Here is a 26,685-nt window from a genome sequence, read left to right as displayed (position 1 = left end):
AAGGGTGGAGTGCCATCTCCGGGTTGCGGAGGAGACCCTGCCCCAAGTGGAGGAGTTCAAGTACCTCGGAGTCTTGTTCACGAGTGAGGAAAGAGTGGATCGTGAGATCGACAGGCGGATCGGTGCGGCGTCTTCAGTAATGCGGACGCTGTATCGATCCGTTGTGGTGAAGAAGGAGCTGAGCCGAAAGGCAAAGCTCTCAATTTACCCGTCGATCTACGTTCCCATCCTCACCTATGGTCATGAGCTTTGGGTTATGACCGAAAGGACAAGATCACGGATACAAGCGGCCGAAATTAGTTTCCTCCGCCGGGTGGCGGGGCTCTCCCTTAGAGATAGGGTGAGAAGCTCTGCCATCCGGGGGGAGCTCAAAGTAAAGCCGCTGCTCTTCCACATCGAGAGGAGCCAGATGAGGTGGTTCGGGCATCTGGTCAGGATGCCACCCGAACGCCTCCCTAGGGAGGTGTTTAGGGCACGTCCGACCGGTAGGAGGCCACGGGGAAGACCCAGGACACGTTGGGAAGACTATGTCTCCCGGCTGGCCTGGGAACGCCTCGGGATCCCCCGGGAGGAGCTGGACGAAGTGGCTGGGGAGAGGGAAGTCTGGGCTTCCCTGCTTAAGCTGCTGCCCCCGCGACCCGACCTCGGATAAGCGGAAGAAGATGGATGGATGGATGGCATTTACAAAAGGTAAACATGGTAGTCTTTACTGTAGGCTACTAAGAGATGGCTGCTACACAACAACTAAGCACACAAGCTAATTGTACTTAATGCGTTTCCTTAATTGAACAATATTGCAGTCTAAAACACAACATTTGTCAAAATAAACAAATATCAAATAATTATAGGTACATATTACTTACAAATGCAAAGTCTCCAAGGCAGAAGAGTATTAGAAAGTATCAGGTAACAAACGTGTCTGCATCAATCAACTTCCTACATCATTTAATCATTTAATGAATTATTAATTATTATATGGTTCAAATTGTAATGCTCTTTAGTGATATGTGGTTAAAGACTGCTAGAAATCGACATAAACCCAGTAAATGAACGCTAGCAAGTGATTACTAACAGAAGAACGTCATGACAAGGCACTGGCGCTGCAATGCATTATGGGATATTAGTATTAATAGTACTAATTGTAATATTAGTAGTAAAAGTATTGCTGGCCTGTTCAGACAATAGTATTATCAAGTTATACGATGGAAGTTACGTGTACTACAAATTGTATTTTTAGGAGTGATTAGATGATATTTGGGTAAACAAACGATGCAATGAAGAACGGAAAAACATTTTCCTTGTCATGTAACAAAACTGCTCATTTTTCACTCCGATCTGCACCATCTCTCCGCCTTCATATTTTCCTCTCTACACTTCCAATTCACCATCTTGTGCTGTCAACAAAAAAAAGATAAAGGTGGCGTTACCATGGTGGCAGCTGATCACGGAAAGTTGTGTAGGGCAGTGTTTGATAAACACACACTTTTGTCAGGGGAGTTTCTACAAATGTGAGACAAGTCATTAGTCGCCCATAACGCTTCTCCTGTCTCAGATGTTCTGTGACTTTTTTTTTCTTTCCAGGCCTTCATCGTATTTATATCCTGTTTGTTTAACACCATCTAATATTACTGTAGATTATACAATGTTATCAATTACATTTTGAATGTCTTATTTTCCAATTTATTCAATCATTTGTATTTGTTCTAATATAATTACTAATTATATTAATAATTGATCTCACTTTATTTGTATTCATGACTTCCATTTTTTATTTTCTATTTAAACATAATATTCTGTTGATATTTAACTCAGTTACTTTTCTAAACTATCATCTTGGTAATGGTAAATGTATGAGTTTATTTTGACTATGCATATAGTACATGTCAGGTACAGTGTGGTGCATCACATATTTACAGTTACTCATTACAACAGGTACGAAAAAGAATAAGAAAAAGCAGAGAGAATTTTAATCCTACCCCCCATACCCCCGCGCCCTTTCCTTTTATTGTAATTTATTGAATGTGTTTTTCCCTGATTCTTATTGTGTGAATTCTCCAAAGTATTCACACATACTTTATGCTTTTCCACACCAAAATGCATGTAATTATTATTATTATTATTATTATTATTATCCATATTTTGGCGCAATCTACCTTCCACATTTTTCATTCGATAATATAAATTCATGACATACTTAAATAAATCATGAATAATTTATTTAATAATGAATAATTTTTTACATTAAATAAAAAAATGACACATTTAATAACCCATTTATGTATTCAGTTCCTATAATAAGTAATGACATTAAAGTAGTTAATTACATATTTATTTAATTATTGATTGCTTTACAACATATAAGATCCATGTTAAAACGGTAATATCACACTTGAACATGTGATTTGATCTTTGAAGGTCTTTTTTTTTTTATCATGTTTTTAATTTTTTTATTTTGTTCAATTATTGTTTATTTTTGCAAGCTATTTCATAAACCAACCTCAGGAGAACATAATTTTACTGAATATATAAAACAATATAAACAAACACTACTTGAATAGTGATATTTACTTTTTAAACTTGAATAATTCTAATGGAAGTCTTGTGTTTTATTAGATATGCTGTTTATATGTTTTGTACAACAATGTGCTGCTAATTATTTGCAATATAATGGTGCATTTTGTTACATCAATAAATAACTTTTTAAAATAACTTAATAAAGTATTGTCGTTAAAACTTTATTTTCTTTGTAAACACATTAAAATATGATGCAAATCAATGCTAAAAAACGTTTTGGTAATAACTCAGACCACATCTGGTCCAGAGCTGGTCTGAATGTAATATTTGGGTAACGCATATGTGACCTTGTTTTCCGCTGCTTTGGACCAGATTTGGCCCAAAGCTGTTCCAGATCTGTCAGATGAGTCCGTATCAGACCAATCCCGAGGTGCAAAAAGATACTGGCCCAGATGAGTAAAACGGATCCGCGCCGGATTTTTTTAGTTCAGCCGGCCCATATCTGGTCCAGTTATATCTTGCTATCTGGGTCAGCTCTTCAACATTCAAACCATTTCAACATTCATTATACATTCCATTAGTTTGTGAGTTCAGCGTCAACTTTTCAACATTCAAACTATTTCAACAATCGAACGATTCTTACATTCATACTACATTCTATCAGCATTTCAGTTCCACTTAGGGACGGCGTGGCGAAGTTGGTAGAGTGGCTGTGCCAGCAATCGGAGTGTTGCTGGTTACTGGGGTTCAATTCCCACCTTCTACCTTCCTAGTCACGTCCGTTGTGTCCTTGGGCAAGACACTTCACCCTTTGCCTCTGATGGCTGCTGGTAGCGCCTTGCATGGCAGCTCCCGCCATTAGTGTGTGAATGTGTGTGTGAATGGGTAAATGTGGAAATACTGTCAAAGCGCTTTGAGTACCTTGAAGGTAGAAAAGCGCTATACAAGTACAACCCATTTAACTTCAGCATTAGAGCATTTACACGCAATTCCTTCAAGTATTGCCTCATCTAGTTTTCTTGTTTGCTTTTATTTTCCTTCATAGATAGATAGTACTGTATTGATTCCTTCAAGAGAGTTCCCTCAGAAAAATAAAATTCCAGCAGCAGTGTACAGAATTGAGATCAAATGTAAAAAGTAAAAAGTAATTAATGGGGGTATAAATGGAAATAAAATTGAAAATATAACAATTAGAATAAAAATAAAAAGCAACAATAAGAATAAAGATATAACAGTAAAAATAAGAATATAACAAGATAAACTATGCAGTAGTGACCATGTTATGAAAATGTATTGTATTCATGGTAAAGCGGTAGAATTGAATATGCTCTGCTTCTACCTGTTCCATTTCCAGCATGTTGCGTTGTGCAAAATGGTCCGTAATGCATATTAACATTATATTGTAACACAATGTAATGTAACTACCTGGTCTCTATAGAATGAGACTGAAGGATGGGACTCAATTACTTGGCAGTTCAATGGGCTTCAATTAATCATTCAGCTAAATGCGCAACATAATATTGTGTGTAATTTTAGAATATGAGCGGGAAAACAATCTGACATCATCACCCATTTCCCAGCGTGAGTGGTTTCCCTCCTCTAGAATAGCTAAAGGGTCACATGGCATGCCTAGATGTATTGGATGTGTGCAAAGCTAATGGTGTTTTCTTCAGAAGACATTTATCAACCTCATCCTTTTAAGGAAAGCCTGACTATCTTTATTCATGTTATTTTATTTCGGTCTCCACTGTGTCGTCACAACTTGCAGAGTTGTAACGGCCCATCCTCAATGTGACTTCTAGAGAGTGCAGCATGAATAAACAAGAGGTCATTCTACCCTTCATTGACGTCTAAAAGGGTCAAGGAAACAAACAGGCCGCTGGTCAGATTGGCACATGGTATAGACAATACGTAATATAATTAAGTGCTTTGTTGTTCCCTGTCTCTGCAAAGCTTTTATATTGATTCAGCGACTAAATAAATTTGTGCACTGCAATAAAAAGTGACATTTGAAGATCACGTTGACTTTGTTAGCCGCGATAAGCCAACTCCTGAGAATTTAAAAAATGTTTTGTTTAAGATGGGGAAAAATTAACAAACAAAAGATATTACATTTTAGATACATTTTACAGTGCGATCCACTTAAAAGGGTCCATATTATGCAAAACCAACTTTTCTTACTCATTGGTACCTGCTTTTGTGTTCTTGGGATCTGCATAAAATAACTCAAAATAAATAACTCAAACCATGGAGGCATGACTGAGATATTTATGAAACCATTTTGTCTTCCTTCATACTTTCTCCAAACAAGCTATTTGGAATATACCCCATTTGTGACATCAGCTGATTATAGTTCAATTTTACCCAAAGTGTTTTGCAGTAGTTCATCTGCCATTTTAGTCCAGGTGTGTCAAACTCATTTTCAGTTAGGGCCACATCTCAGAAATGGATGCCCCCAGAGGGCCACTTGTAACAGTGAATAACATATGAATATAAATGTATAAGGATTCATATTATTGACTATGCCTACCAGGGGGGGTCCCCACATCTGCGGTCCCCTCCAAGGTTTCTCATTGTCATCCCATTGGGTTGAGTTTTTTCTTGCCCTGATGTGGGATCTGAGCCGAGGATGTCGTTGTGACTTGTGCAGCCACATTGAGACACTTGTGATTAAGAATATATATAAACTTAAATTAATTGATTGATTGATTTGATTATTATATGTTTTTTATGTATGCTGTTAAAATAGCAAAACAAAAAACAATTTTGATTTTACTGTAAAAAACTGGAAGCTAAGTCGCTCAAAAATTTTAACATAAAATTTTTGGTGGTGTTTACAGCAAATGGAATTGAAAAACATTACCACTGTTTGTTGCGGTAAAATTCATGCAACTGAGCTGCCAGTTTTTACCCGTAAAATCTACGGCTGGTTTTTTTTGTGTGTTACTGTCAATGAAATAATTGTACGAAAGTTGTTTTTACGGTAAAAACCTGGCAGCTCAGTCACCAGAATTTTAATGTAAAATCTATTGTCATTTTTACAGTGTACAATTTGATGGATAACTTTCTTTGAACTCTTAAGTCAAGGTAGAACCCCAACGCAGAGAAGAAATAATAAGAATAATAACAAAAAGCGACCTCAACAAGGAGTGAGGAAACATAAATTAAGCATGTATACAAAACATGTGGAGAAACTGAAATTGCACACAAAAGGTGTGGAGAGGAAACAGTTAACGCTACACGGCAGCACCGGAGCAGAGCCACAGGGACGATAAGTGCGATTGGCGCCAAATCAGAGGAGATGAACACGACTGGAAGGGTGAACCATCAGGAATCTACTGATGCCGAGTGAATGAACTAGAGAGCTTAAGTCGTCGGGAAGAAATGGGTATCAGGTGTGCGTCCAAGTGGCTCGGCCTGTCAGTTAGCGCGTCCTTTTCAAACATGCTCAATAAAACCCAAAATAGAGCTCCTAAAACGGTGATGAGTGTTGATAAATCACATTGTTCATGCTGTATTATATACAGTATTTGCATTTTCTCCTCCAAGTATTTATGGGCGTTTTGATGATCGGGATATATTTTGCGGGCAGGGGTTAGTGCGTGTGCCTCACAATACGAATGTCCTGGGTTCAATCCTGGGCTCGGGATCTTTCTGTGTGGAGTTTGCATGTTCTCCCCGTGACTGCGTGGGTTCCCTCCGGGTACTCCGGCTTCCTCCCACCTCCAAAGACATGCACCTGGAGATAGGTTGATTGGCAACACTAAATTGGCCCAAGTGTGTGAATGTGAGTGTGAATGTTGTCTGTCTATCTGTGTTGGCCCTGTGATGAGGTGGCGACTTGTCCAGGGTGTACCCCGCCTTCCGCCCGAATGCAGCTGAGATAGGCTCCAGCACCCACCGCGACCCCGAAAGGGGCAAGCGGTAGAAAATGGATGGATGGATGTGATATATTTTGCGTATTAATGAAGACAAAGACGCAATATGGATTACACGCCTTATTCTGCTTGCTTAACAGACGCAATCCCCTTTGCACACGTTTAGTCAATCAGCTTTGCGTGTGTTATCAAGTTTGCACGTGTTGTAGTGCACGCAAACCTTTAGTAAATCAGGTCCTGGGTGTTCGTTTCCCCGCCAAGGGCTTGAGTAACCGGATGTGACGTCATGTGCAACAAAGGTAACGAAATATAGTACTTTTAGATTTTACGTAATTGTGTACTCTGTAGTTGCTAGGGAATTCAGTCAGTACATATAGAAGCAACAAATTCAGTACCTATCTCCGTTCTCCACATGAACAGTTTTTAATAGAAATTACTCCTATGGATCACACACCTGGTCACACACCATGTACGTCATCGTAAACTTACAGGGTACTTTTTAGCAAAAAGAAAGACAGTGCAACTTGACTTGATGAGTTAGTCAACTAAACGAGTGAATAACCATCTTCATTTTTTTTTTAACTCCAAGAATTATTTTACTAATTATAATAACAAACATTAAATGTCATCCATCCGGTGACGTGCAGTCAAGGGAGCAACTAAATTAACTAGAAAAGCACTCGGAGAGCGCAGACCTCGACAACAGTCCCTAACTTCTAATAGTAAAGAATCCTTAAAAAATGAATCAAGATGGTGATCTGGATCAACCCCAAAATCTATTCACAAGTTTCTTTCCCGTTTCTTAAATTTCCTAAAAATTGATTTAATATCTGCCCATAACTTTTTCAGCTATGTTGCTAACTAACTTACATGTCCATGCGTGTTTGTTTTCATCTGTCGCTTCAAACATGCTGCGAGAAGGTTCACTCTTTGCGTTGGTATCATGGGCCATTTGTTCTATAGCGGAATGAAAACCATCTTGTGAGTCATCCATTCGCTTTGTCTCTGTGGGTGGAGGCGGGGCAGCTAGCATGCGCACACAGATAGATATGTTGCCTCATAATGACCACGTTTACACAGCAGGCCAATGTGGCTCAAATTAGATTTTTTTCCAGCTGACTGTTTACACTGCAAGTAAAATGTGATTTTTATCAGACTTAACGCGCATAGCCCCCAATGTGGCCTCGACGTCACTTGCATGCGCAGTGCGATGAAGTGAAAGTTGACCGGGAAGAAGTTGCTCCTGTTACAAAATAAAATGAGTCGCCAGACCTGAAAAATTTGTGGGTTTTTTTACTTGAAAATAAATCAAAGCAATATAATGTATGAATGGATGTACATAGTGTAATATATTTAAGAGGGTTATAATCTTTAAATGGCTGTTAAGTAGAGGAGACATGGACATCAGCGTGGATCTACCTGAGCTTAGTTTTTAACTGACATGTAATTAAATGGGCCACAGCGTCATTTACAGTCCTTCAATAATTACTATTTCTTAGGAATCAAAATACATATTCATATTTACATATAGCCTATTATTTGCGCACGAGTGATGCACCAAAAATGTGGTTGTCTTACATAGACTTTGCTCATCGAAACCGGATGTTGTGATGAAATATCCACTTCTGCTGGAGACTGCGTCTTTCCCGGCGCACACGATTGACGTAGATGGCCCAAAGCTGACGAAAAAGTCACATACAGGTCGTATTCAGGTTGGAATTGCGGAAACTGGAGTCATATTTGAAAAGATCCGATTTCAATCGCATTCGGACTACCTCCTGATGTGGCCTGAATGTGATGCAAAAAGATCAGATTAGAAGCACTTTGGAGTGTTTAGACTGGCAAAAAAAAAAACAGATCTGTGTCGCTTGAGGGCAAAAAAATCCGATTTGGTGTGCAGTGTAAATGAGGCCATCGTGAACGTAAGGTAGTGAAGTAGAAATGATACGAATCACACCCAAAATCTGATCACTTGTTCCCTATCCCATTTCTGACATTTCCTGCAAGTTTCATCAAAATCCACAAATAACCTTTTGAGTTAGATAGCTAACTAACAAACTAACTAACTACCTAACTATAGCAGACAAGCAATCGCTGGCAATTACGTATTCTCCTTGTGGAGGTAATAATGATAAAATAAAATAAATATATATTTCCATGGATCTGTGTTATAACCGTAACTTTCCAATCATTTTTAATATTCTCTTAAAGGGGCCCTATTATGAAAAGTCAACTTTTTTACCTGTCCATACCTGTATCCCAATTAGTGTCTGTCTATGTCCACCCAGGTGCTTCCCATCTAGTGTCTGTCTATGTCCACTCAGGTGCTTCCCATCTAGTGTCTGTCTATGTCCACCCAAGTGCTTCCCATCTAGTGTCTGTCTATGTCCACCCAAGTGCTTCCCATCTAGTGTCTGTCTATGTCCACCCAAGTGCTTCCCATCTAGTGTCTGTCTATGTCCACCCAGGTGCTTCCCATCTAGTGTCTGTCTATGTCCACCCAGGTGTTTCCCATCTAGTGTCTGTCTATGTCCACCCAGGTGTTTCCCATCTAGTGTCTGTCTATGTCCACCCAGGTGCTTCTCATCACTGCTCATTACCTGCCTCATATATACGCCCCTGTCTTTCAGTTTTGTTGTGAGTTTGTTGCCATTCATGCCAAAACATAGCGGTCCATGTATGTTGCTGAACCCTAACTGAGCTTTGACCTAACCTTTGACTTAGCCGTTTGCCTCACCCCTCTGTTACCTCTGCTTTCGTTTGGACAGCCTTCATGTGTATGGAACCTTGTTTGGAATAAACCCACTTGTGTCTGTTCTGCCAGTGCTCTGTGGGCTTGTGGTTAGAGTGTCCGCCCTGAGACTGGAAGGTCGTGAGTTCAAACCCTAGCCAAGTCATACCAAAGACTAGTGATAGGTTGATGAGGCGTCATGAAGGGTTTCGACACATTGCAAAACTGTATTGATACTGTGTCGATACTGTGTCACTAAATACTGACATCTGCTGGACATTAAAAATCCCTACAGGCAACCTATGGACCGACTCAACTGACACTGATTTTATGACCTAGTATATACAATAATATAAACCAAGTCATTGTATTTCATTTAGGATTATTTCATATCTTCATTTAAATAAAAATATATTTTAATCTTTTTTAGATACAGTCAATAAAAAATGTGAACATGTATCATAACATGGAAATCTAAGCGAACGTGTTGTGAATGAGAATGCTTGTGGACTGGGATTTTTAAAAATTTATTTTTTACACATTTTTATTTTAAAAAAAACAGTTTTTCCAACGTATTAAATTTTAGACGATTTCTTTCATTGATTGAGTAAAACTTGTATTAGTAGATTGCACAGTGAAGTACATATTCCGTACAATTGACCACTAAATGGTAACACCCGAATAAGTTTTTGAACTTGTTTAAGTCGGGGTCCACTTAAATTGATTCATGATACAAATATATACTATCATCATAATACAGTCATCACACAAGTTAATCATCAGAGTATATACATTGAATTATTTACATTATTTACAATCCGAGGTGTGGGATTTAGAGGAGGGGGGGGAGGTTAGGTTTGGTTGTTATCAACACTTCAGTCGTCTCTTCTTCAGTCGTCTCTTCTTCAGTCGTCTCTTCTTAGTTATTATTTCTCCGGCTGTAGAAAAGACCCGCTCACAGGGCACAGAGGAGGCGGGAGTGCGACACAGTTCGCGTATCGGTCACGTGGCCAAAACAACTCATGATCGGTCACGTGACTTTCTAAAAGCGGTACGCGCACCGACACAGGGTATTGCTCTATGAGCTCGACGCATGCGCCGATGCATCGGTGTTGCCGGACTCATCACTACCAAAGACTTTAAAAATGCGACCCATTGCCTCCCTGCTTGGAACTCAGCATCAAGGGTTGGAATTGGGGGTTTGATTCCTGAGCGCGGCACACGCTGCTGCTCACTGCTCTCCTCCCCTCAACATTGTGAACATGGGGATGGGTCTAATGCAGAGGACAAATTTCACCACACCCAGTGTGTGTGTGACGGTCGTTGGGACTTTAACTTTAACAACTCGCCATTGAGTCCTCCTTCCACCAGCAAACCTTGACAGCCAGCAATTTGCGGTCACCAGTGTCATAATTGCCCTCCAAAAATATGGACGGATATTTCTTTACACACAGACAAATCATAATACAGACAGGTAACTTAAAACACACACGTGCGGATCTGATTACACACACCGATTGCTATACAGACACATCAGTACATAGACATATGAATTGGATTAGCACACACTGATTGAGATACGCCTTAGCAAATAATTTTGTTATAATATTACTTCTATACGTATGCTTGTTTAGTGTGCGTGAAGAGGCGAGAGTTGTGGCAGAACAACTCCAGGTTGCTTCGCAATGACAATGCACCTGCTCACAATACCCTGAGCATCCGACATTCCTACTCACCCAACATGGCACTGTGTCACTTCATTCCTCTTTGCCAATATCAAGTAAATGCTTATGTCGACATGAGTCAGCCAATCCAAGAGATGTCGACTTAAACGAGTTCCACCGTACACAAAACAGTTGAACAATGTTTTAACTGGGGGAAAGCAAAGTCAGTTTTCTGCCATCTCTAAATAAGTCATGGGCTCTGTGTGTTTGGGCATAGAATATTATCATTCCTTCTAAAAAAGCAAAAAAAACCGCACTTTTGCACAATGTCAGGCTGCAGGAAAACCTGTGTTTTTTTCTGCACTTTCTTTTGGAATATCTCATGATAGGCGTTGTGGAAATAACGAACATTGATGGAAGCCGTTTATCTAGTCTTGCAGCTGGTTGGATGAGGTTACGAACACAGACATACTGTTTGATATTTACTGATACTGACATTTTTTTGTGCAGTCCTCCCTTAGTTTCCTTTTACATAAATGGAGAAAGTTTGTTCACTGGTGTTTAATAAATAATGTGCACAAAAGCATTGCATATATTTTGTTGAGAAGTTTGGTCCTGATTTTGACATTTCATACCTAGCACTACAATTACAGTTAGACCCAGAATCATTTGAACAGGAACAGAGTTCTGTGGTTTGTCACAAACATGTTGTCTATTCAAAACATTGTACTTCAAGGGTCCATATCGGATCCCATTTTATTTACTATCTGTATCAATGTCTTGTGTCATAATGTAACTGTCAACCAAATGTCCTTTTTTATGTGGATGATAGTGTTTGGTATTGTTCTGCTTCATCTAAAGCAGGGGTCACCAACCTTTTTGAAACCAAGAGCTACTTCTTGGGTACTGATTAATGCGAAGGGCTACCAGTTTGATACACACTTAAATAAATTGCCAGAAATAGCCAATTTGCTCAATTTACCTTTAACTCTGTTATTATTAATAATTAATTATATTTATCTTTGTGGAAACACTGATCATCTTAATGATTTCTCACAATAAATATATATAGAAACAGATAAATATCAATATGCAACACTTTATTTTTATATTTTCTCTAAGTGCACATTTTTCAAATTGAACATTTTCAAATGATCACTTCTAAGACAGTCTTGTGAAATCACAATATCCCATTTTAACTAGCTAGCCACTAACATTTTTTAACAAATCATGAATTACTTTGCACCATGTTTGTACAAATAATAACTCATGTAAAATACAAAAGTAAACTCTCAAATTTTTAAATCATGTCACACTTTGAACTGGACACCAAATCAGTTATCTGTTTCTTTGTCAGTTAGTGGGAAGCCTGGCATTGCATGCTGTTAACTAGTGTGTTGTACTCTGGTGTGTAACTTGACACTGCAACTCTGAGTGAGTCTTGCAGATGTGCATCAGTGAGGCGTGTTCTGTGTTTGTTCTTGATGAAGTTCATGTCAGAAAAGGCTGATTCACAAAGATAAGATTGTTCCTCATTGTTTGCGGAACCTTCTTAATCTTTTGGACATATTTTCACAGCAATCTGGCCTTAAGCTTAATTATGATAAATGTAAAATGTTAAGGATCGGAAATCTAAAGGGAACGTCCTTTCGAATGGAATGCAAAGTGCCTGTTTTGTGGACAGATGGACCAGTTAACATACTTGGTGTTGTTGTCCCAGAAAATCTGGAAGATCTAGGCTCAGTAAATTATGATAATCGACTAAGAAAGCTGGACAAAATTATGCAATTATGGAAAGGGAAATCCCTAACCTTGTATGGTAAAATGTCTATTGCCAACTCGTTAATTATTCCTCAATTTATTTATTTGTTTTTGTCATTACCAGCTCCATCACAAAACTTTTTTAAGATTTATGAGCGGAGGGTCTTCGATTTTGTCTGGAACGGCAAACCAGAAAAGATTAAAAGAAAGGTTTTGTACAAAGAGTATGAATATGGGGGCCTGAAACTTCTCAACCTTGAAGCTATGTGTCTGTCTTTAAAAGCATCAATTGTTCCAAAGATGTATTTAAACATTGAGTGGTACACAAATGTCCTTTTGGACAAAAAACATGTACTGTATCAAAAGAAATTGTATCCTTTTTTACAAGTGATCCCCTCCCATTTTCTTATGTAGAGAGTATGCTGGGAAACATGGCGGGGTTCATAAAGGAAACAATCCACTCATAGTGGTGTTTTCAATTTTATGTGCCAGAAAAAAGAGACGATATTTTGCAGCAGATAATATGGATGAACTCTAATATTGTAATAGATGGAAAGCCTTTCTTTTGGAAAAATATGTTTGAAAGAGGAATCATTTTTGTCAATGATATTATCAATGAGAATGGTAAAATGCTGAAGTATGATGAATTTAGAACTATGTATGGTGATGCTTGCTCAAGCTTTTCATTTTATCAACTAACTGGAGTAATTGGGAAAAGATGGAAACAAATAATTAATTATGGAACTACTAAATTATTAGTTTGTAAACCTCTAATAAGAAATTCTAGTTGGCAAAAAGGAACTAAAATAAATAGAAAAATATATAATTTTTATTTAATAAAGAAATCTTTGAAGGCTGCCCCATACAACACATATGGAAAATGGGAGGACTTTTTTGACTGCCCGTTGCCCTACCTTAACTGCTAAGGCTTAAAGTAACAACAATTCACTAAAACTCAACATTAACCAAGCAATTAATCCTATTTTGGTCTCCTGTTTCATAGAATTTCCTAACAGACTCCATTCTTGATCATTCTGAATCCGCATGTTTGCTTGGCTTGCGTGTTCTTTTTCTATTTAGTTTTAATCCAAACAATTGTTTGAAGTACATCTAAGTATATCCGACTGCATCTCTACCATGTCAACAAGGAGCAAAGAAAGAAGTGTTTGTCTCACTTGTTAATAGCTTGCCTCTCTCTCTGGAGGCAATTTAAATTGAAGCAAGTTAATTAAACGTGTCTGTGTTTACATTCTCTCTCAAGAGTTAATGATTTATCTTGATTTTGTCACACTGCTAAGCCAGTCTATCTTTTCATTGGTGTAAATAAACTGAAATGTCAAGTAATACATGTAGTTGGTGATTTGTTTTTCCCTTTTCCCTTTTGCTGCAGTTTATCGCCTTCGCCTCCTTGTTCTTCATCTTGGTGTCCATCACCACCTTTTGCTTGGAGACCCATGAGGCTTTCAACACCATCATCAACAAGACAGACATTATGCGGAACAGCAGCCTGCCGGACATCGGACCGCAGTATGAGATTGAAACGGACCCCGCCCTTACATATGTGGAAGGTGTTTGCGTTTTATGGTTTACCATTGAGTTCCTGGTTCGTGTGACCTTCTGTCCGGTCAAGTTGGAATTTATCAAGAGCGTGCTCAACATCATCGACTTTGTGGCTATTCTTCCTTTCTACTTGGAAGTAGGCCTGAGTGGCCTTTCTTCAAAAGCTGCCAAGGATGTGTTGGGATTTCTCAGGGTGGTGCGTTTTGTTCGTATTTTGCGCATTTTCAAACTTACCCGTCACTTTGTGGGCCTTCGGGTTTTGGGCCACACATTAAGGGCCAGTACCAATGAATTCTTGCTGCTAATCATCTTCCTGGCGTTGGGAGTGTTAATTTTTGCCACCATGATCTATTATGCTGAACGCATTGGCGCCAAGCCCAATGATCCCACGGCCAGCCTCCACACCAAGTTCAAGAACATCCCCATCGGCTTCTGGTGGGCTGTGGTAACCATGACCACCCTGGGCTATGGTGACATGTATCCAGAGACGTGGTCTGGTATGGTCGTGGGTGCGTTGTGTGCTTTGGCTGGAGTGCTTACAATAGCCATGCCTGTCCCTGTCATCGTCAATAACTTTGGGATGTACTACTCCCTGGCCATGGCCAAGCAAAAGCTGCCCAAGAAGAGGAAGAAACATATTCCCCAGATAGTACAGGGAGGGTCCCCTGCCTACTGCAAAGCTGATCTCACCACCACCTGCAACAGCACTCAAGGTGACCTGTGCCACATCAAAGGGAGCAGGGTATTTGAACGCAATCGCTCAGGTAAAACTAAGAGAAACACTTCTTGTTGTAAACATTTTTTTTTATTGTACAGCAAAAATAAACCCAAAGGCACTTCTTAGCAAGTGACGGATTTTCCTCTTGACTATACTACTTTTTTGCTCCAGGATTCGCTCCGTTTCTATGCTAATGTATTCTTACACTTCCGTTTACCGTGGAACCTGTCTAAGTTGACATCCACTGGACTACTGGACTACTGGACTTAGGATAAGGATAATCGGTAATAAAGGATTTTTTATTCCAATGGCAGTTTGTTGACATTGTTTTCCTCCATTTGTGCACATTTTTAGTTAGATTTTTCTTTTTTCATATATTTTATACTATCTGCTAAAACAGCTGCTGCAGTTATTTTGTTGTATATCTTTACTCCAATGGCAGTAAAGCTTACGATAAAGTGCAAATCCTACTTACAATTTAAAGAAGTCAAAAATAAATGGGTGCATTTTGTTAGCTGTTGTAAACCTGTGGAAGAATCCAGCTTTTATTTTAAAGTTTACTTTGCATTGAGCCCATAAATAATAGCGATGCTAAGTGCCAAGTGGCGACAACTGTTGCTCATAGCTCTGCCCTGCACCAGAATTTTGGAAGTCTAAACACATGGAGACTCAAACAGGAAGTCAGCAAAATCAAAACAAGAGCACAGAACAGTACTAGCAGGGTATCCTCTTTCCAAGTTAAATTAGAGTTTGAGGATTTATTCCGGATTCGCAAAAGTTGGTTAACTTTTTAGCAGGATACAATGCCACGATAACATATGCGCTTGGAGCTTACTTGCACGAGATTAAGGCTATGTTTGCGGGTAACTGGTCAGAGCCAATAATGGTACAACCCAGTGACCATTAAGAAATTAGAGCCTGTAAAAAATCTGCCTACTAACCAATCAGTTGTCTCTTAAGAATGACGTTACCCTTCATTGACCGTGGAGTCTCAATGCACCGAGATTGCCGCACACACAGTTGGAATTTTCTGGGATCAGGCAAAAACGTTTTGATTTTCTCCATGATTTTCATGAGGAATGCTTTAGATTGTTGTCGGAGGGACGGACTGACTGACTGTCGTATGTTTACAAAGGCGGTACAAACAGTGCTCATAAAAAAGACAGCTACTTGTCTACATTTTCAAGAATTTGATTTTATGACGCATACCCAACATCTGTTCTGTTTTTCCTGTAAATAAAAGTCAAATTAATTTCAGACACCAATAATCTGTCGCCTCATTTCTGTCAGGGTCCCCTCCTCTCTGCTTTATTCCCTCTTTAGCTCTGTAAGCTACATCAATGTCCATGTTAATCCAATGTGTTGTAAATGTAATGACGATAACTACCACAGAGATACTTAAAGCATCATAAGATGACTCAAAAGAAAATTAAAGCTGCAAGCAGCGTTTAGAGGGCTCTTGCCCCCCCTTGTTCCGCAAGGTTCACACGAGTCAGCGGGCATGCTGGATGCCTGACCCGGACACTGATATCATTAGAAGGAAAACTGACAAGTTTGGATGAGTCTCTGATCATCTGAGGTGAAGTAATGACAGTTGGATGGTTTATAGCAATGCCCCGCCCACCTACATGTTATCAATCATCATGCTTAATATCGTCAGTCTGTCTCATGCACACCAAATATAATCCATGTCTGACTTTGTCGAGTTATTCAGGTTTCGTGTCGCTTCAAGAGTGTCAAAGGCTGCGCTCACATCCTGAAGTGTAGGCTTAATTGGTTCGCAATTCAGCATTGCCCATCTGTCTACTATCTGTCATTTTTACGTGGGCTCATTTGGTCAAAGTCCCAAAGACTAGTTTGTCATAGTTTTCAGCTAAAATGGTCTCACTTGAATTAAAATGGACGACTTCCTGTTAGTTTTAAAACATGGGTTCTTGAGACTTTTTTGTGTGCCCTGCCATGATAGATGTGTCCACCTAATTTTGTGACGGTCTGTGCAACAGGTACTGGGGCTTTATAGGGGGTGCTCGTCAGTCAATTCTCAGCTTTTGCTGCTCCTGCCCTAATTATGCACAAATGGAGGAAAGCTATGTCAATGAACTGCCGTAGGTTCAAAAATCCTTAATTATTGCCCATTCTCCTTATGCATCTTGTCAAACTCATGGGTAAATGTCCAAGCAATGACTCGTTTCGATTTTGATTTTGATGATGTCGATAACTGATATAAACAGGTTCCACTGGTTCCTTTGACTGTCAGGCTTCTTACTTTTAACTTTGTGGTAAAGAAGCTTTGCTATTGATACATAATGACATAATTAACCACTTGGAATATAAAAATACATTTGAAAATTTGAAGTATACATCAGTGATTCTCAAACTTTTTTCACCAAGTACCACCTCAGAAAAAACTTGGCTCTCCAAGTACCACCTTAATGACCAACATTAAAATGCAGCAACATAGTATTGCTAAGTATTCATTAAAAACAAGGCAGAGGTTTTATTTAACCAGTATATTTTTGGCAAGTGTTACATTACACACAGTATGAACAGTAACACTGTGTTTGAATATAGCAAAATTAAACACTAGATGGAGCCCGCGTGCCACTAGTGGTATACGTACCACAGTTTGAGAATCACTAGTATACATGATTATATCTTTCAAGTTGGTGTTGGATTCAGCTTTTGCACAAAGCTAAGACTGGGTGTATTTAAAAAATATATATATTTAAATGTTCGAGGTGTGCATCACATGATCATTGTTACAGTTGTGTCGGCGGACTGCAGCAGCGGCAGTGACCTGACCACGACTCCAGAGGAGACGGTCCCCATGCGTAGGTCCAGCACACGGGAGCAGGACCGCCGGAGTGGTGGGACGTGTTTTCTACTTGCTGCTAGTGACTATAACTGCCCTGCAGATGGAGGCATAGGAAAAACAGGTACTGTATATAGAGATTAATAACATATGACTACTATTGCTTGCTCAAACTATTTTCTCTTTAAGTTCTTTATCTCAATGCACGTCGGTCCTATTTGGGTGGGGTCTATATGTAAATGATGTTGCATACACAGAATAAGAAACCATAGTTCTGGTTTGCTTGTTCAGGAGAATTCACAAAGATTTAAGGAACTTTAATGTCATACTACAGTGGCACACATGAGACAAATAAGATGGCACAACATTTAGATATGAGTATGAGTAGATATGAAGCGAGTCAGAAGACAAACCTTCTTTGCTTCTATGTGGATTTTGTGCAACCTTTAGTTCAAAAGACAGTCGGAAGTTTATATACATCATAGGAATAAATTATATATTTGAAAAATTCTTCTAGTAGAGTGGATTAATGATGCAACATACTGTACATCTTCAATGATTTTTAAAAACAAGGATTTAGTGCCAAAAAGTTTATTTGACGCCACATAACAGAGTAAATATTTTCATTTGAAAATAACACTGGTTACGCATGTTTAAATACCTGGTTATATGTTCTATCAACAAGCTTCTGGAGTTATTCTGGAACTCTGTCCAGATGTTTCACCACTCTTCTTGGTAGAATTTATAAAGTTGATTTAATTTGGTTGGTTTTCTGGGCATAGCTTTGCAAGTGCATGTAGTCCTCAAATGTTTTATAAGATTTACAGAGGCCATTCTTGAAAATTTGTATCCTGCTATTTCCTTTTTCGATGGCCGGGTTGATCGTCTTCGGCTTGGGGCTGCGTCGTGTAAATTTTGTTGTCTTCTCCAAAACAGCAAAATTTCGTAATGGCTAACTGAATGATAGTGTGAGTGTGTTTGATTTAATTTGAACAATTTAATTGGTCTGATGATATGAGGCTGAATTTATTGGCGGCATGTGAAGCTCGTGAACCCGAGAAAATCCATAAATTAGCCACAGTAACAGTAAAAGTAATGGTTTATAGTTTGGAAATTGTGGTAAACCTTTTATGCTGCCAAAGAGACAATACCAGATGCGGTCAATAATGATCACTAACAAAAACTTATTGGGCTTGATCCTCTTTAAATTACTGACAAGAATACATTTAGAATTGTGTAACTAATTCTTTATCTTAAAAATCAATGAAGATGTAAGTTGCATTATCATCTCACCCTGAAAAAAAGAATAGGTGGAAAAAAATTTAAAAAATAAGACATTGAAGCCCACTATGCATAAACATCTGACTGTAACACAGCACAACTAACAAAAAAGTTGTGTTAACCTAAACCTGCTCTGTATCATACAGAGAGTCATAGAAAGTATTTTTATTCATGCTCTGAAATATTTTGGAGCCTTATTTCCAAGAAAGTTTTGCACAAATTCCACAAGTTTTTAGTAGGTTTTTTTTTTTACCTTTCCTCCGTCTGAACTCACAATGGGCCTCACTGGTCGTTAGGGAAATAAGATGGGCATGCACTCACATTACACTACAGTATATGGCTGTGTCTCAAACTGTATACTTCCATCAGCACACTTCTATTGGTATAGGTTGTATTCACCTGATGTCATATCCAGCTCATTAACTATGCGAGACTCGAAGTGGTGGTCAAGCGAGCTCCTGTTTTCAAAGCATTCTGGGCGGCATTTTGCCTTTCTCGAAGAAAATGCCCAATGCTTGTGTTGTTTTAGGTTGTTGGAACCGTTCAAATCATGAAAAGGTTAGGTTTCTTCAGATATTCTCGAAAGGTAATCAAGAAGGGGCAAAAGTTTTCAAGATTTTACAAAACGACAACAAGAATATGGCTCTCCAATATAGCACTCCAGTCCAAGGGAGCAAAGTTGAAGAATGGACGAGTTTGCAGTGATCACTTTGTTAAAGGTTTGTTTGATATACTTTTAACATTTAGTATTTCCTATTAAAGTATTATCTTGATAATATTTGTATTTTATCTTGTTTCGGAGTAAGTGTTTTATAAATTAAAAGAAAGCAAACGTGAGCAAAACCTAAAAGAGTTAACCAAAGGCAGCTATCATAAATGATGCTTTCAGCACATACATAACATTGAGATCTGTAGTCATATTTTGATAAAGACGGGGGAAATCACGCATACTCATAACGCATGCAACAACAACATGGCAACTTGGCCGAAACGTATCCAGCCGTGCAGTTACAGTAAGCTGTAATCACTTCTCCATCTTCTTTCACAACCAGCCAGGTATTCAGTGGTGTCTCTGATTATCTTTATGAGTAGTTAACATAATGGGAAAATTAAAAACCGTGAATCAAGGCTAACAAGTGCTACTCGCTGTTTGTTTACATTGAGGATGCGTCCCCACAAGACACCAATTTAAATCATGAAATGCAACCTTACCCGAGCAAAAACGATGCATATTTATCCGGGAGAGTCTTGATACCAATTTTCTTGACCCAGCCACACACAAAGAAGTTGTAGACCTCCGTGCTTTTCCAGGCTCTCATGTGTTTTGTCATGTAGAATTAATGTCTGCCGTACCAGATAGTTCGACCGACGGATAATACTTGGGATCAATTGAAAAATCTTTTTTTTAAACGTCTAGGGATCTATTCCATTGCATAGTAAAAAAAAAAGTATATGCTTCTACTGGTAAGATCTAGGCCCCTTGTGTACTCAGATAGTTCACATACGTGTACAGCTCCACTAATGGACATTAGAGTGTTACTTTCAAAGGCAAAATTAAAGTATTGCTAGAAACATAATTTTATATGGGACTTTATTGTATTATATGTATAGTACATGTTCCAAAAAGAAAAAAGCATAAAACACAGTATATTTAAATATACTAAATGTAAAAAAGGGAATAAATATTCAAAATAAGATCATTAAATGAAATCTAGTTTGGTTACGCCATCATGAGCGCGACACAAGGTTGTAAAAGTTTCAAATACAATTCTAAATAACATGTCAAAAGCAAACTGAAATCAAATACACACAGCTTAAAGATTGATCAATACCTATTTAAATCTAGTAATACATAAATATGATGATTTATCAAAATATAAAAGAAATATACCTGAACAGAACGCTCATGATGGTTACACCAAAAAGTAACGCTATGAATCGAGTTTTTCCAAGTTTTTGGGGCATTTTTATGCTATTTCCAAGCATCTCCTTTTTATTATCGTTGATTTTAAATGGTCAAACTAATGCATAATATATATGCATGCCCTAGTAAACAAAAAAAAAGGCATATTTATTTTGATTGTTACATTTTGAAGTACATTTGTGCAGGTGGGTGCGAATGTACCCATTACCAAGCTGTACACATACTGTTTCCTCCACGGTAGCCATGTTGGTTTGGTGGATCACCACTTTGTTCACCGGAAGTAAACAGGTAAAAAGTAATGTGACTGAATACAACCTATACTGTGTATGCGGTGTACTCTCCTAATTGTGCCTGTTTTGACAGTGTAGCACTGTCTCAAATCCATACTTTTATTGCGCCCTTACCGAAAATGACAATTCTTCTTCTATTCACTACTTTCCTCTGCTACTGATTACTCCTAAGCTCCTCAGCTGCCATGATTTCAATTTAGCCCTTCTCCTGCTGATATGTTACCAAGATGACGACTATTGAGGATAAGTATACAGTACATCACTGTGCACTCACCATTGTGATCAGGGTACTGACAGTGCACTGCATTTTGCTTCACTTTTAAGTGAGAATGCACTTTAAAAGGCTAAGTGCAAGTATGGAAGTGCGCCAATCGAGACACAGCCAATGACAATTTCTCTGTTTCACTCCTGTCTCCTGTCTTGCCATGGTTAACTCGCCTCGACTTGGACTTGGATGGTTGCCTGCCTGCCTGCCTGCCTGCCTGTGTGTGTTCATGTCCTGTTCCTGCACAACCACCACCACCTTCATCACCTCTCTGTCGCGTCCCATTCGAAGGCTACGAGAAATCTCGGAGCTTAAACAACATAACTGGCATGACTGGCATGGCTGGTAACACCCTGAGGTTCTCTCCCGTGACCTCACCCTACGGATCACCATGCCCGCTGCGGCGCTCCCGTTCCCCTATTCCCTCCATCCTGTAAGATGTCCAGCACTTTTTTTGCATAACCCGATCCAAATCCTACCAGCCTTTGCTACCTTACCTGAACTTTGTTCTTAATATTGTGGCTAGTGGTTTAGTGTTGAATCTTGTAGCAAAGACTAATCTACTGACTTACTGACTACAGAGTGTGCTTGACTATCATCCTTGTCAGTTCTCCTGCGTCCTGTGTTTTCTTTAATAATGTCACATTTCGAGACTGTGCAATAAAAAGAACTCTGACTGGTGGCTTTCGAAGTAGCAGCCATGATATTTGATTATAATAAAGGACATATGAATTATCAGGGATATTAGAAGTTGCTTAGGTTCCTTGAGGGAAAATGTGTGCTTCCATTTGAACTTCATTTAAGTGTGTGGTACAGTGGAACCCGTTTAAGTAGATGCCCTTCAGACTGGTGGACTCACAGATAACGTCATCGTCACATTTGCATAATTGGCCATGAAGCATGTGTATGTCATTTAAAAAAAAAAAAGACAAACAAACATTATACTTTACATGTTACATATCCATCCATCCATCTTCTTCAGCTTATCCGAGTTCGGGTCGTGGGGGCAGCAGCTTAAGCAGGGAAGCCCAGACTTCCCTCTCCCCAGCCTCTTCGTCCAGCTCCTCCCGGGGGATCCCGAGGCGTTCCCAGGCCAGCTGGGAGACATAGTCTTCCCAACGTGTCCTGGGTCTTCCCCGTGGCTTCCTACCGGTCGGACGTGCCCTAAACACCTCCCTAGGGAGGCGCTCGGGTGGCATCCTGACCAGATGCCCGAACCACCTCATCTGGCTCCTCTCGATGTGGAGGAGCAGCGGCTTTAGTTTGAGCTCCTCCCGGATGACAGAGCTTCTCACCCTATCTCTAAGGGAGAGCCCCGCCACCCGGCGGAGGAAGCTCATTTCGGCCGCTTGTACCCGTGATCTTGTCCTTTCGGTCATAACCCAAAGCTCATGACCATAGGTGAGGATGGGAACGTAGATCGACCGGTAAATTTAGAGCTTTGCCTTGCGGCTCAGCTCCTTCTTCACCACAACAGATCGATACAGCGTCCGCATTATAGAAGACACCGCACCAATCCGCCTGTCGATCTCACGATCCACTCTTCCCTCACTCGTGAACAAGACTCTGAGGTACTTGAACTCCTCCACTTGGGGCAAGATCTCCTCCCCAACCCGGAGATGGCACTCCACCCTTTTCCAGGCGAGAATCATGGACTCGGACTTGGAGGTGCTGATTCCCATCCCAGTCGCTTCACACTCGGCTGCGAACCAATCCAGTGAGAGCTGAAGATCTTGGCCAGATTTAGCCATCAGGACCACATCATCTGCAAAAAGCAGAGACCTAATCCTGCAGCCACCAAACCAGATACCCTCAACGCCCTGACTGCGCCTAGAAATTCTGTCCATAAAAGTTAACAGAATCGGTGACAAAGGGCAGCTTTGGCGGAGTCCAACCCTCACTGGAAACGGGTCCGACTTACTGCCGGCAATGCGGACCAAGCTCTGACACTGATCATACAGGGAGCGGACCGCCACAATCAGACAGTCCGTTACCCCATACTCTCTGAGCACTCCCCACAACTCACCACCAGGTGATCGGTAGAAGGCTCCGCCCCTCTCTTCACCCGAGTGTCCAAAACATGAGACCGCTAATCCGATGACACAACTACAAAGTCGATCATGGAACTGCGGCCTAGGGTGTCCTGGTGCCAAGTGCACATATGGACACCCTTGTGTTTGAACATGGTGTTCGTTATGGACAATCCGTGACGAGCACAAAAGTCCAATAACAAAACACCACTCGGGTTCAGATCTGGGTGGCCATTCTTCCCAATCACGCCTCTCCAGGTTTCACTGTCGTTGCCAATATGAGCGTTGAAGTCCCCCAGTAGAACAAGGGAATCACCCGGGGGAGCCCTCTGAAGTACTCCCTCGAGTGAATCCAAAAAGGGTGGGTACTCTGAGCTGCCGTTTGGCGCGTAAGCGCAAACAACAGTCAGGACCCGTCCCCCCACCCGAAGGCGGAGGGAAGCTACCCTCTCGTCCACTGGGTTGAACTCCAACGTGCAGGCTCTGAGCCGGGGGGAAACAAGAATTTCCACCCCAGCCCGTCGCCTCTCACTGCTGGCAACGCCAGAGTGGAAGAGAGTCCAACCCCTCTCGAGAGAACTGGTTCCAGAACCCTTGCTGTGCGTTGAAGTGAGTCCAACTATATCTAGCCGGAACTTCTCCACCTCGCACAAGCTCAGGCTCCTTCCCCCCCAGCGAGGTGACATTCCACTTCCCAAGAGCTAGCTTATGTAGCCGAGGATCGGACCGTCATGTGCCCTGCCTTCGGCTTCCGCCCAGCTCACATTGCACCCGACCTCTACGGCCCCTGCTATGGGTGGTGAGCCCATTGGAGGGGGGACACACGTTGCCTCTTCGGGCTGTGCCCGGCCGGGCCCCATCGTGCCCCACCTCTGGGGCTGGGTCCAGAGGTGGCCTGCGTCTGGGCGAGGGAAATCTGGGTCCTTCGTTTTTATTTTTCATGGAGGTCTTCGAGCTGCTCTTTATCTGATCCCTCACCTAGGACCAGTTTGTCTTGGGAGACCCTACCAGAGGGCATAAAGCCCCCGGACAACATAGCTCCTAGGATCATTGGGACACGCAAACTCCTCTACCACGATAAGGTGGCAGCTCAGAGAGGAGATGTTACATATCGTTAGTTATTATTATCAAAATTTCAGCTTTTTATCGTTACATGCTCAATTTTTTTTGTTCATCTTATTTCTTCAACGCGCTACAAGTGGGGGTTGTCAGGTTCAAACACTGATGACATGTATTAAACAAAACAAGAAGCAAGGAATTAAACAGAGACAGAATTAAATTTGGCTCAATTGAGGAGAGATGTCTGGACTGTTCTCTTTGTACAGTCTCACCACGCTCTGACGAAAGATTGTACGCCTCCTCTTTTATTTGGACTTTCCCTGATTACATGGCAACAGCTGTTTCTAAGGGAGAGGGTCGCAAACAGCCATCGCCTTTAGTTACAGAACAGTTCAAAGAAAAGGTTGTAAATTAGTTCAAAGAAAAGGTCGCCTGGAGGGGAGTCTGGTCCTGCTTCCTCTCCGCTTTGTAGTTCACGGGTCAAAACAAAATCATTCTGTGGATTATAATACATCCAAAAAAAAACAGAACACCTTCATGTTGCTTCCCATCCTACACAGTGGAGTTTTACAAGCCTTCTTCTTGGTAGGTTCAAAGACAGCGGGAACTCATGGCAACACAAAGTTTTGTGATAACTTAGATACAATTATTCTAACAGGGGTGGGACAAGATCTCGTGTTATGAAATCTCACAGGATTAAAACATGACAAACATTTTAATTTAGAAAACAAGCTTGTGGGCAGAAGGCAGTCAGAAGTATTGTATTCATTTCTGTAATAGTCAGGAGCATATGCGTATGGCAGTGCACGAGGGATTGGTACCGAACATTGAGTGCTTTGCGCATACATCAAACCGAGAGTTAGCAAACATTGCTAGAATAAAGAGCTGGCCTTGGTGCAACTTGACCGTTTAGCAGGGCATTGCAGGTGAGAGATACGCCACTGTCCTTCATTTGAGTTCCACAGCCAAAAGTGTGTATTCTAATAATAATAGATTTTATTTGTATTGCTCTTTACATTTGAACAACAATTTTCCAAGCAGAAGCAGGCTAAACTGTCAATCATGTAGACACTAAGAAATACAATCTACAAAAAATTGTCGTTGCACCAATAAAGGGCAGACAGAACACGCAAAAATTACTTACTTGTGGTTTGATGTTTGTTGTCCGCAAACCGCCAGTTTATGTATTTTACCGGGAAGGCGCTGTCTCATTAGCGCCATTGCTAGTCATGGGCTGCACACTTGTGCAGTTGTTCTGCACGATTCCACACTTCGGCTTGTGGAGAAGGCCGGCATGTCTGGATCTCAACTCCTCTCACCTTTCATGACCGCTTGTATTTGATTATCAAGTAAATGCATGACGTAGGAAACATTTCCTATATTTCACTTTTAATGCCTGCATATGACGTTGAAATTCATAGCAGAGTTATGATCCATACCGCCACCTAACTGGTAGCGGAAAATCTATTCAGGGTGGTCCAAAAAGACTTTTTCTTCTTTGTACGAGTCGTCTTCTTCGACGACTGAGTCACTGTGACGCGTGTGTCTCGACATTGCCCCCTTCTCGAGTCAAACTGAACGGCTTTGATTATCCATCCATCCATCCATTTTCTACCGCTTGTCCCTTACAGGGTGTACCCCGCCTTCCGCCTGAATGCAGCTGAGATAGGCTCCAGCACCCCCGCGTCTTTAATTATTTGGGTGATATTTGCCAGAACCAAGGAAAAGTTTGGCGAGCCACTTTCTATTTAAGTTACCATTTAGAAACTCTTTAGTATTTAAATTACAGAAAAGATATTAGCAAATATGCGGGCAAGCAAATGCAGAACTGTGAATAGTGAGGGATCCATTGTAATGCCATTCTGAACAGGAAGTCACTATGTACAAGTTTTAATTTTTGTAAATAGACCGTGTAGTTTTGTTGCGGTTGTGGTTTCACATTATAAAGTAAATACTGCAACACATAAACATAAACAGACACCGTTTTAATAGAAATTACCCAGTTGGGTTTTTAAAAGACAAATACATGTCGATGTCCATATGTCAATTTAAGCGGGCACTTTTTGGTAATAAGAAGAACACGGTGGACCAGGACTTTATAAGTCAGTCAATATAGATGGGTTGTCAATTTTTGTATTTTTATTTTATTTGGCATAAAACCGATTGCTTTTATTCCCCTTTTTACCAACATTAGATTT

General features: G+C 40.3%; 1 protein-coding gene across 3 annotated transcripts in view; it reads left to right on the top strand.

Annotated features, from left to right (window-relative positions):
• Positions 1–26,685, top strand: part of kcnc2 (potassium voltage-gated channel, Shaw-related subfamily, member 2) — a 142,247-nt gene that overhangs the window by 99,623 nt on the left and 15,939 nt on the right. For 2 of the 3 annotated variants that reach the window (XM_062065656.1, XM_062065655.1), the window contains exons 2-3: positions 13,939–14,872; positions 17,592–17,762. In XM_062065656.1, coding sequence (XP_061921640.1) covers positions 13,939–14,872; positions 17,592–17,762 — 1,105 coding nt within the window. Of the gene's footprint in view, positions 1–13,938; positions 14,873–17,591; positions 17,763–21,689; positions 22,620–26,685 lie in introns of those variants that run through there. The other variant, XM_062065654.1, reaches the window with a different exon arrangement.

This window comes from Entelurus aequoreus, linkage group LG12 (assembly GCF_033978785.1).
Source record: "Entelurus aequoreus isolate RoL-2023_Sb linkage group LG12, RoL_Eaeq_v1.1, whole genome shotgun sequence".
In the NCBI taxonomy this organism is placed as follows: Eukaryota; Metazoa; Chordata; class Actinopteri; order Syngnathiformes; family Syngnathidae; genus Entelurus; species Entelurus aequoreus.
Note: the sequence above shows the minus strand (reverse complement) of the source record. Positions and strands in the feature narration are given on the sequence as shown.